This window comes from Gobio gobio, assembly GCF_949357685.1.
Source record: "Gobio gobio genome assembly, chromosome: 15".
NCBI lineage: Eukaryota > Metazoa > Chordata > Actinopteri > Cypriniformes > Gobionidae > Gobio > Gobio gobio.
Genome location: NC_137108.1, coordinates 51,746,013 through 51,759,248, shown reverse-complemented (window position 1 = coordinate 51,759,248; position 13,236 = coordinate 51,746,013). Strand labels below are relative to the sequence as shown.

Genomic DNA, 13,236 nt, shown 5'->3' with positions numbered 1-13,236 from the left:
CACACATTCAGTCGAGACACACATTCAGTAAAGAGACACATTCAGTCGACACACACATTCAGTCGAGACACACATTCAGTCGAGACACACATTCAGTAAAGAGACACATTCAGTCCACACACACACACACATTCAGTCGAGAGACACATTCAGTCGACTCACACACACATTCAGTCGAGAGACACACACACACACAGTGTTTTAAATCTTTTATTGAGGTTTAGCAGCTCTTTCTGATGATTGTGCAGCATCAGGTGTGTGTGATGTCACAGATGAAGTCAGCGGGCAGTGTGTGGCGTGGGATGTGGCGCAGCTGCTCGTCATGTGACCTCAGGGTCCAGAGCTTCTCCAGCTCATACGTGTGTCTGGTGTGTGGCAGCATGAGGTGGAGCACCATGGGTCCTGCAGACACAGAACACGTCAAGCACACGCGTGTCACTCAGAGTCTCACTCACAGCCCATACCAACCGAAGTCAATGCACTTCCAGTCGTCACAGTCCCGGCCCTCCAGCCGAACGTGCCGCTCCTCGCCCGTCCGCAGGAACTTGAACTGCAGGTGGAAAGAGGGAATGAGAACCTGAGAGACTCTACAGCCCAGCTCTAGTTCTGACCAGCTCTATGGAGCCGCGTTTCCTCCTCGGAGTGAAAGGAAGAAAGGTAATTGTGAGTCTCACAATTCCTAGTTTATAACTCGTAATTCCTAGTTTATAACTCGTAATTCCCAGTTTATAACTCGTAATTCCTAGTTTATAACTCGTAATTCCCAGTTTATAACTCCTAATTCCCAGTTTATAATTCCTAGTTTATAACTCGTAATTCCTAGTTTATAACTCGTAATTCCCAGTTTATAACTCGTAATTCCCAGTTTATAATTCCCAGTTTATAACTCGTAATTCCCACTTTATAATTCCTAGTTTATAACTCGTAATTCCTAGTTTATAATTCCTAGTTTATAACTCGTAATTCCTAGTTTATAACTCGTAATTCCCAGTTTATAATTCCTAGTTTATAACTCGTAATTCCCAGTTTATAATTCCTAGTTTATAACTCGTAATTCCTAGTTTATAACTCGTAATTCCCAGTTTATAACTCGTAATTCCCAGTTTATAATTCCTAGTTTATAACTCGTAATTCCTAGTTTATAACTCGTAATTCCCAGTTTATAATTCCTAGTTTATAACCCGTAATTCCCAGTTTATAACTCGTAATTCCCAGTTTATAATTCCTAGTTTATAACTCGTAATTCCTAGTTTATAACTCGTAATTCCCAGTTTATAACTCGTAATTCCCAGTTTATAATTCCTAGTTTATAACTCGTAATTCCTAGTTTATAACTCGTAATTCCCAGTTTATAACTCGTAATTCCCAGTTTATAATTCCTAGTTTATAACTCGTAATTCCTAGTTTATAACTCGTAATTCCCAGTTTATAACTCGTAATTCCCAGTTTATAACTCGTAATTCCCACTTTATAATTCCTAGTTTATAACTCGTAATTCCTAGTTTATAATTCCTAGTTTATAACTCGTAATTCCTAGTTTATAACTCGTAATTCCCAGTTTATAACTCGTAATTCCCAGTTTATAATTCCTAGTTTATAACTCGTAATTCCTAGTTTATAACTCGTAATTCCCAGTTTATAATTCCTAGTTTATAACTCGTAATTCCCAGTTTATAACTCGTAATTCCCAGTTTATAATTCCTAGTTTATAACTCGTAATTCCTAGTTTATAACTCGTAATTCCCAGTTTATAACTTGTAATTCCCAGTTTATAATTCCCAGTTTATAACTCGTAATTCCCACTTTATAATTCCTAGTTTATAACTCGTAATTCCCAGTTTATAATTCCTAGTTTATAACTCATAATTCCCAGTTTATAACTCGTAATTCCCACTTTATAATTCCTAGTTTATAACTCGTAATTCCCAGTTTATAATTCCTAGTTTATAACTCGTAATTCCCAGTTTATAACTCGTAATTCCCAGTTTATAATTCCTAGTTTATAACTCGTAATTCCTAGTTTATAACTCGTAATTCCCAGTTTATAACTTGTAATTCCCAGTTTATAATTCCCAGTTTATAACTCGTAATTCCCACTTTATAATTCCTAGTTTATAACTCGTAATTCCCAGTTTATAATTCCTAGTTTATAACTCATAATTCCCAGTTTATAATTCCCAGTTTATAACTCGTAATTCCCAGTTTATAATTCCTAGTTTATAACTCGTAATTCCCAGTTTATAACTCGTAATTCCCAGTTTATAATTCCCAGTTTATAACTCGTAATTCCCAGTTTATAATTCCCAGTTTATAACTCGTAATTCCCACTTTATAATTCCTAGTTTATAACTCGTAATTCCCAGTTTATAATTCCCAGTTTATAACTCGTAATTCCCAGTTTATAATTCCCAGTTTATAACTCGCAATTCCCAGTTTATAATTCCCAGTTTATAACTCGTAATTCCCAGTTTATAATTCCTAGTTTATAACTCGTAATTCCCAGTTTATAATTCCTAGTTTATAACTCGTAATTCCCAGTTTATAACTCGTAATTCCCAATTTATAATTCCTAGTTTATAACTCGTAATTCCCAGTTTATAACTCGTAATTCCCAGTTTATAACTCGTAATTCCCAGTTTATAATTCCTAGTTTATAACTCGTAATTCCCAGTTTATAACTCGTAATTCCCAGTTTATAACTTGTAATTCCCAGTTTATAACTCGTAATTCCCAGTTTATAATTCCCAGATTATAACTCGTAATTCCCAGTTTATAACTCGTAATTCCCAGTTTATAATTCCTAGTTTATAACTCGTAATTCCCAGTTTATAATTCCCAGTTTAAAACTCGTAATTCCCAGTTTGTAATTCCCAGTTTATAATTCCTAATTTATAACTCGTAATTCCCAGAGCGAGCGTCCACAGATCTGGGGTCAGTCTTCAGGTGTGTTCTGGCTCTCCAGAGTGAGTGTGTGTGGGTGTGTGTGTGTGTGTGGCGTGTGTGTGTGAGTGTGTGTGAGTGTGTGTGTGAGTGTGTGTGAGTGTGTGTGAGTGTGTGTGTGAGTGTGTGTGTCGTGTGTGTGTGTCGTGTGTGTGTGTCGTGTGTGTGTGTGTGCTCCTCCTCACCGCTTTGAGCACAAACTCTGCCATGGCGCTCAGGTGTCGTGGAGACGCTCCGCTCACGATGATCATGTGATCTGTGTATCTGAGCTCCGGCGGGACCTTGATCACGCAGATGTCCACAGCGTTCTCCTGCCTCAGGGCGGACACCAGCAGACCCACATCAAACCCTGGACACACACACACACACACAGTCAAACCCTGGACACACGCACACACACACACACACACACACAGTCAAACCCTGGACACACACACACACACACACACACACACAGTCAAACCCTGGACACAACACACACACACACACACACACACAGTCAAACCCTGGACACACACACACACACACACACACACACACACACACACACACACACACACAGTCAAACCCTGGACACACACACACACACACACACACACACACACACAGTCAAACCCTGGACACAACACACACACACACACACACACACACACACACAGTCAAACCCTGGACACAACACACACACACACACACACACACACACACACACACACACACACACACACAGTCAAACCCTGGACACAACACACACACACACACACACACACCCTCAGATGTCCACAGCGTTCTCCTGCCTCAGGGCAGACACCAGCAGACCCATGTCAAACCCTGGACACACACACACACAGTCAAACCCTGGACACACACACACAGTCAAACCCTGGACACACACACACACACAGTCAAACCCTGGACACAACACACACACACACACACACACACACACACCCTCAGATGTCCACAGCGTTCTCCTGCCTCAGGGCGGACACCAGCAGACCCATGTCAAACCCTGGACACACACACACACAGTCAAACCCTGGACACACACACACAGTCAAACCCTGGACACACACACACACAGTCAAACCCTGGACACACACACACACACACACACACACACACACACAGTCAAACCCTGGACACAACACACACACACACTCAGATGTCCACAGCGTTCTCCTGCCTCAGGGCGGACACCAGCAGACCCACGTCAAACCCTGGACACACACACACACACACACACACACACACACACACACAGTCAAACCCTGGACACACACACACACACACACACACACACACACACACACTGGACACAACACACACACACACACACACACACACACACACCCTCAGATGTCCACAGCGTTCTCCTGCCTCAGGGCGGACACCAGCAGACCCACGTCAAACCCTGGACACACACACACACACACACACACACACACACACACAGTCAAACCCTGGACACAACACACACACACACACCCTCAGATGTCCACAGCGTTCTCCTGCCTCAGGGCGGACACCAGCAGACCCACGTCAAACCCTGGACACACACACACACACAGTCAAACCCTGGACACACACACACACACACAGTCAAACCCTGGACACACACACACACACACACACACACACACACACACACACACACACACAGTCAAACCCTGGACACAACACACACTTACACACACACACACACAGTCAAACCCTGGACACAACACACACACACACACACACACACACACACACACAGTCAAACCCTGGACACAACACACACACACACACACACACACACACACACACACACACACACACACACACACACACACAAACCCTGGACACACACACACACACACAGTCAAACCCTGGACACAACACACACACACACACCCTCAGATGTCCACAGCATTCTCCTGCCTCAGGGCGGACACCAGCAGACCCACGTCAAACCCTGGACACACACACACAGTGTCAAACCCTGGACACAACACACACACACACACACCCTCAGATGTCCACAGCGTTCTCCTGCCTCAGGGCGGACACCAGCAGACCCACATCAAACCCTGGACACACACACACACACACACACACACACACACACACACACAGTCAAACCCTGGACACACACACACACACACACAGTCAAACCCTGGACACACACACACACACACACACACACACACACACACAGTCAAACCCTGGACACAACACACACACACACACACACACACACACCCTCAGATGTCCACAGCGTTCTCCTGCCTCAGGGCGGACACCAGCAGACCCACGTCAAACCCTGGACACACACACACACACACACACACACACACAGTCAAACCCTGGACACAACACACACACACACACACACACCCTCAGATGTCCACAGCGTTCTCCTGCCTCAGGGCGGACACCAGCAGACCCACATCAAACCCTGGACACACACACACACACACACACAGTCAAACCCTGGACACAACACACACACACACACACACACCCTCAGATGTCCACAGCGTTCTCCTGCCTCAGGGCGGACACCAGCAGACCCACATCAAACCCTGGACACACACACACACACACACACACACACACACACACACAGTCAAACCCTGGACACACACACACACACTCAAACTCTGGACACACAACTTCGGGAAATGAGTCTATTTTCAGAAATAGTGGCGTGTTCCTTTAAATATGCCCCAGAGCCGCTGAAGCTGGAGTTATTAGCTCGATTAATGAGTGTTAAAGGCAGATTCGGCCCCAGAGCAGATCTACAGGAGGGGCATCGGCTCATCGCCGGGGGAAACATCAAATATTTTGATGCAGTTGCGACATCATAGTCCAACACAGCAGAAATGCAATAAAAAAGCAAAACACTTTTGATTATTCTTATTCTTATTATCAGGCACAGCGCCAGGATTCCAGTTTTGGATGGGCCAGAGCCAGACCAATTGTGGGTGGCCCTTAAATTAAAAACATGATCAAATCACTGTTTAACGTCATTAAAACGACTGACTAATATACGGTTATATTGTCTGTGCTTACATAATAGAGATTTGAATAGCTTGATGCTCTTTAAATATTTAGTTGCATTGTAAAAAGTTTCGCTCTGGAATCTCCTTTACGCACCAGTGCTTTAGCGCATCTCTCTAGAAGGCCTACAGACTGCCGAATATTTCCCCAAAATAAAGTTTAGTTTTGCTCGTATAACATGAGCCCGAATATTGGACAATTCTGTTTAATAGTGTTAAGGAAACAGGAAAACATTACGCATGTCAATCCATTCCCGACGGTCTTGGTTTGCTTCTTATTTCTTAAAGCTACACTGTGTAACTTTTTTAGTTTATTCTTCGCTAAGGATACTTAGTTCTTTCAGAAATATATGTGCTCATTAATGTTCACAACTTCTTTCAAGTAATAAAGTATTCTCGTAAGTTTATAATATGCCATTGTAAACACATACGGGTGAGGGTTCGAATGCCGGTCGCCATGTTGATCCTCCATCTTGAAAGTACATTAGCCAAAGAGGGACATTCCCGTAAATTCGAGCTTTGCCTTTGGCGTTTTAACACTCGATGGCTCCGTGTCCAATGTGGACGAGGTCGAACTGGAAGCCATGTTAATCTTGGACTAAATCGGCCACCGTAGGAGTTAAAACGAAATCGGAATTGAGAGGAACAGAAACTAATATTCACTGGATGGTCATATACAAGTTCACCACTAGATGGCGGAAAATATCACACACTGTAGCTTTAAATATACAGACTAGTTAATTCAAAAATAATGTTATATGCTAATATTTAAACAGCCTAACTATGAAACTAAATAAGCCCTCTGTCCGACGAAAGCGCCCGCACATTTTTTCCTTTACTCCAGGGGAAACAACTCGTCATTTTTAGCCATACAGATCAGAGCAAGACATTATTATAAACTATAAACTCTCTACTTTTATTTGTGTACACACAATACCAACAAAGGCCGTGGACTCAGGGAACAGATTATTTTGCACTCCAAACGCTGTCTTCATTTAAAAAAAAATATTTTGTTTATTAAACGCAAAGTTTTTCATTTAAAAAGCATTTCAAAATTAACTTCATATTTCCAACAAACGGAATTCCGAGCCAAAATAACGAAGTGGTAAAAAAAAAAAAACAACAACTTTGAGTTAGCCTTCCACCATGCAAATTAAACATTTCGCCCTTCTCTCGCGGTGACTAAATGTTCTAAATAAATATGCACATAGCCTAGTAATAATAATAATCAACAAATACACAACTTATAATAAATAAACTCAAATATTCTAAAACACACTACAATATATACTACAATACCATAAATGACGGAGTAGACTATTTTAAGTTGTTACACCATGCCTAAGAGAAAAATCCAAACTTCAGTCTATGTTAAAGCTCCACTGTGTGATATTTTCCCCCATCTAGTGGTGAACTTGTATATGACCATCCAGTGAATATTAGTTTCTGTTCCTCTCAATTCCAATTTCGTTTTAACTCCTACGGTGGCTGATTTACATCATCAAAAGGCCCTGAAGACCATGTGGTGCTGCAGAAAAGTGAATTCATTGCTCTTAAATATTTGATAATTCCACCTTTCATGGGGTGGTCTCCTAAGTTACAAAACCGCACGCCATTCAGTGAAATGCCAAAAAAACATTTATATTGTTAGAATTTTAAAAAAATAAGTAGATGTTGTGAATAATTGTGATTAACTTTACTGGTCAAGCTCACTTTTTGATATAGATGGCCTGGAATATAAGCTGAAGTAGAAGTTTCGTCATTCAGGGTTATGCTTTTTTCATTCAGTGTAACAGATATATTTATGTAAAAAATTAAACAATATACTTATTCGAACCTGTAATCATTAAAATATATTGTGATCATACAAAATTTAATTATATTTTAAATGATTTTCACTTCCTTACAAAAACTTCTTGCTGGCAAATAAACCTAGTGGTTTGAAGGATAGTGTCAAAGTATAAAGATTTAAAAATTACAATTAATTAGTATTTGTGGGCTGGACTTTGATACTTAAATAGAGTATTTTAATATGACATCAAATGATTCCTGTTTTAAATATGCCTAATAAGATTTTCTGATATATAAATATTGTTACACTGAATGACATTTTAGTGGGCGTCTTCTGTAAATCATGGTAATAAATGTGTGATATTCATTATTTTTTGCTAAGAAAATATAAAATAAAACATTCTAATGTACAGGAAAAAAATTAATTTAAAGCTGTATTACACATTTATTTTTTTGATGCTTGAAAACCCCTGTTTCGTTCCGATGTATTAAATATACAGGCAATTAGTTTATGAAACCTTGATCAAAATTAAAATACAATTCACTTTTCATCATCAACATATAAAAATGAAAACAATAATATAATAGGCTAATATTTAAACATAACTATGAATCTAAACAGGCTACGTTTTGCGTTTGTAGCCTACTCCACTCCAAACGCTTAATTAATTTTTTGTTTATTAAACAAAGTTTTTCATTTTAAATTTAATTTCTAAATTCAGTTCCTATTTCCAGCAAACGAAATTCCGAGCCAAAATAACAAAGTGGTAAAAAAACTGCAACAATGAAAAATATTAAAGAATTCGTCGGCATGGAGTGGGGTCAGACATGATTTCTATTGAGTGTTGTTTTGCAGAAATCATTTCTTTAAAGTGAGTTTCGTTTTCTATAAATTGTATTTTAATTTTGATCAAGGTTTCATAAATGAATGGCCTGTATATTTAATACATAAGACGCAAAATAAGAACGGGATTGACGTGCGTAACGAACCCACTGGCCTGTTTCCCAGCCTTTGAGTAAGTCTGAAAGCGTCTTTTTAATACATTTCTAGAATATATGTAGCTATTACAGTATAGCATACAATATATTACTGTAGGCCTATTATAGAGTTATGATATTTGTGCACCGGTTATGCCACTGATGCTAACATGAGCGGTCCATGGCACTTGTTACCCGTAACGAAGTGGTAAAACTTTGAGTTATCATCATGCAAATTCAAACATTTTGCTCGTCTCTGTATGTGGCAGCAATGCGTCACAATAACCTGGCGTAAAAGTCGATCATTCTTTACAGATGGCGCGCGGTATGTTTGGAAAGAAGACGAGTTCTTTATTAAACTCATAAAAAAAAACAATATAAAATGCCAAAATGTATCAAGATCTTGAAGCAGATAAGAGAGAGAAACACCTCGTATGTGCCTCTGAAGTATAAGGAGCTTTCCTTGCCATCAGTGCTTGAATAACACACGCGTCTCCTTCCATTAATAATAATGGCGTGCGGTGGCTGGGATATACATAAACCTCACAACATACGTGGCATAATTTTTGGAATGACTTATCACGTGAGGAAAAAAAATGTTTTAGTCGCATAACATCAGTTAAACAGGGTTCCCACTCTTTTTCAGCAACCATTTTCCATTACTTTTCCAGGACATTTTCAATTTTACTACGGCGGGAATAAAAGACAAGGATCATGCATAATATTGCTTTCTAAGTCTTTAAAAGCCGTACAGTTGAATGCCATTACCTAACAATCCAGCATTTTTCAATATGAGCTCTTAATCATACATAATGACTATGGAAGCTTGTTTACACCACAGAATAGAAAGAAAAGGTAATTGTGACTTTTTATCTCGCTATTCTGACTCTCGCAATTGCGAGTTTACATATTTGTGATATAAACGCGAAAATTGTCGCAATTCTTTTTTCCTCAGAATTGGACTTTATAACTTTCAATTGCAGTTTAGATCTCACAATTCTGAGAAAAGAAGTCAGACTTGCAAGATATAAACTCGCAACTGCGCAAAAAAGTCAATTGTGAAGAAAAGACTTGCGAGTTTATATCACTCAATTATGACTATATAACACACAAATGTGACTTTATATCAAAATTATGTGATATGTAGCAGCTTACGAGTTAACATTCACTGCATACATTTGAGCAGTTAATAGCATTAGCTTTTAAACATCATTATTCAAAATACTACTCATACGCATCAAACTCAACATTCCTGAACATGTGCTTTCTGCAATTAGCGCTAATTGTTTGGGCCAGCGATAAACTCTTTATACTCGGCTAATGAAATAACTTTTTTTTAAAGAATTTTCCCAGACAACAAGATTTTCCAGGACATTTTACATTTTCTCAAATTTTCCATGTGTTTTCCAGGACTGGAAAATTTGTCATCAATTTTCCAGGTTTTCCAGGACGAGTGGGAACCCTGGTTAAAGGTAGGGTAGGTAGGATTTGGTTAAACTTTTTTTCCAAATTTGTTTAAACTTTCTTTATATATCAATACATAATTAAAAAATGTAAGTACTCAGAAAAAAGAAAGTATAAAAATGGAGTGTCTGTAGACCTCTCACGACTGTTTTAAAGACAGCTCATTATTTCCATTCACTCCACCTTCTCCCTTCTGGGCTCTTTCCAAAGCCACGCCCCCAAAACACATGAACACGCCCACCGCGATCAGCTAAAGGCGCATTATTAACCTGAGGCGAGCGGAGAAGAAGTGCATGTAGTGACATCATGTCAGAATCACATGTAATAAAAAATCTAACTTTATCATTATGAATATAAACAAATAAGATGTCTTTTAGTACTCACTCTCAAGCTAGAATAACGATACTGGTAAAGTTTAAAATACACACACACAACAGTGTCTACGACACACACAGATACAAGATAAAAACATCAGTAAACATTGGTAGAGAATATAAAAACAAACCGCGGAAATAAACGTGCAGGTAAAGTTCCCGGTGAACATGGTAGAAGAGTTTAGACAGAGGGTAGCAGCTAAAGCTAACTAGCTTTTACACATGCATTTTGTTATCTAAAGTTACATTTTGCGAAATTCAACACGACAGCGATCAACTTGAGCTAAGCATATTGAGTATTTATCATCTCTACTAATGGCTCGCTAAGTGTATAACATTGTATCTTTATGCTAAGTAATGTTATGTTAGCTATATTAGGCAGCTACGTGTGCTAGTGAGACATGCTTCATGAAAACATAAACCAAAAAAATGTATAATCAGAATGAAAGACGACCTGTCCAGCAGAAATACAGCCTTGTGAACTCTAACGGGTGCGCCAGGGTTGCCAGGTTTTCACAACAAAATCCGCCCAATTGCTACTCAAATCTAGCCCAAAACAAGCCCAATCGTGTTTCTCCGGTAAAAATCACGTTTGGGGGTTAAAATTAGGGGTGTAACGATTCGTTTTAACAACGATTCGATTCGTATCACGATTTGAGGTTGTCGATACGATTCAAGGACGATTTTGGTTCATTTAGAACGATACGATCCGAAACGATTCAGTGACTTGAAATCGATTCAGTAACTTTTTAGCCAAAAATTGTGTGACTGAAATAAATATCTGGATACTGGTCAGTGCAGGTGAAGTTTCCTAGATTCCTGTTGTTTCTTGTAAGGGAATCAGGTATCAATTAATTATGGATATAAACAAACAAGTAAACAACAATTAATGGCAAATGCATTCAAATTTTATTTGAATAAAGTGCAACCAACCGTTTAGGTTGAATTAACACGAAGTTAACCTTTTCTGCTCTCATTTTCAATATTCAATACATTTTCAATAAAAGCACAGTAAGTGCAACCAACATTTCAACAGTAGGTTAACCTGCTACTTCTGCTTTTGTTATCCAACATAATAATATTACAATATTAATCAAAAATAAAGTGCAACTAACTTCTCTTCAGGTTTAATTAATAGTAGGTGTACCTGTTACTTTTGCTGTTGTTTTTCAACATTAAAATAATACAAATACAATATTAATATCAAAAATAAAGTGCAACCAACATTTCTTCAGTTTGAATAAACTGGCTGAACCTGCTAAAACTCTCAGTTTAATAAACAAACAATATTTAACAAAAGATAAAATGTAACCAACTACTCTTCAATGACTCTACATATTTCTTTTTCAAAAATATCAACATGATCTGACCGCAGAACACTTCTCTGTGCGTTCACTATGTCGTCAACAGTACTAAAACTCGCTCTGCTGGCACACTGGTGTCAGGAATGCACAGGTAACATTTAGCAAGGGTTGAAAGTACAGGTAACACGTTACTAACTTAGCTCTTTCTCCTGGTGACTTGATAATTTCTCGCTGGTTGGCTTCTCCTCTGCCATACGCCATGTTCGCTATGTTTTGTTTTCTTAGCGCTGCTGCTGGTGCGTGCGTTGCGATGATGTCACAGATAGGCAGACTGAATCGAGTAACGTTTAACGCCTTTATCATTAAAAGTGCTAAGAAAAAACATCCATTTAAAGTCTGACGTGCTTAAATCCAATGCGTTATTTCCTATGATCGATACAATCGATTGATTACCTTTTAAAACGATGTTAGATCGATATATGTCGTCCGGAAGGCCAACTTGCCGAGCACAGATCGATGTAGTTAGATCATAGGAAAATAAATCGATACATCGATGTAGTAGATGAATCGTTACACCCCTAGTTAAAATGTGTCTTTTTGGTAGGGCTGCCTGCTTAAATTCGCAAATCCCGGGGCAAAATATCACATAATTGGGGTCGCTTCAACCCGCGGACATGAAAAACAGCCGCGGCAACAGTGTTTGAAGTAGCCCTTGGCAACACTGGGGCGCATGTGGGCGGATCCTGGAGCAAAAGCGGCGGTTGCCATGGTAACGAGAGAGAGTGACAGGCGCCCAAGCCAATCACTTGTTTCGCCCGAACGAAAATAATGAGCTGTGTTTATTGCAGATTAAAAAGTCTAGAGTCACTCGATTTTTATACTCTCTTTTTCAGAGTACTTACATTTTAATTATGTATTGACATATAAAGAAAGTTTAAACAAATTCGGACAAAATCATTCTTACCTACCCCACCTTTAATGGAAACGTCGCATTTCGCAATATTTTTTTTATCGACTATTAGGAAATATGGCAAAAGTTTTGCAAAAATCTGTAATGGAAAAAAAAGCTTCTGACCGGCGGGAAAATGTGTTAAATGAATGTATTACGATTTGTAGATCGTGCTTTTGCTTTAATACACACCTTCCGCAATCTATTTTTCAATTACTTTTAAAAAGTGGTGGACATGTCCCACCCGTGAATTACGCCTGAGCCTCATAAATACTACACACTGCACCTTTAATGAGAGGCTCACCTTGAGTGTGTTCCGCGGGTGTTGTGGCGTCTTCAGCCGCGCTCGTGTAGTTTTGAGCTGTTGTTGTGAGTGTGTGTGTGTCTGTTGTTCC

At 39.3% G+C, this 13,236-nt stretch overlaps 1 protein-coding gene across 2 annotated transcripts in view; it reads right to left on the bottom strand.

Annotated features, from left to right (window-relative positions):
• Positions 1 to 208: 208 nt before the first annotated feature.
• The window catches only part of malsu1 (mitochondrial assembly of ribosomal large subunit 1), a 13,213-nt gene continuing 185 nt past the window's right edge, over positions 209 to 13,236 (bottom strand). Inside the window, exons 1-4 of one of the 2 annotated variants that reach the window (XM_079836406.1) lie at positions 13,146 to 13,236; positions 3,126 to 3,289; positions 469 to 550; positions 209 to 402 (exon numbers count right to left, since the gene is read on the bottom strand). The exon at positions 13,146 to 13,236 is cut by the window's right edge and continues 185 nt beyond it. In XM_079836406.1, the coding sequence (XP_079692532.1) occupies positions 251 to 402; positions 469 to 550; positions 3,126 to 3,289; positions 13,146 to 13,236 (489 nt within the window). In that variant the 3' untranslated portion in view covers positions 209 to 250. Of the gene's footprint in view, positions 403 to 468; positions 551 to 3,125; positions 3,321 to 13,145 lie in introns of both variants that reach the window. The other variant, XM_079836407.1, reaches the window with a different exon arrangement.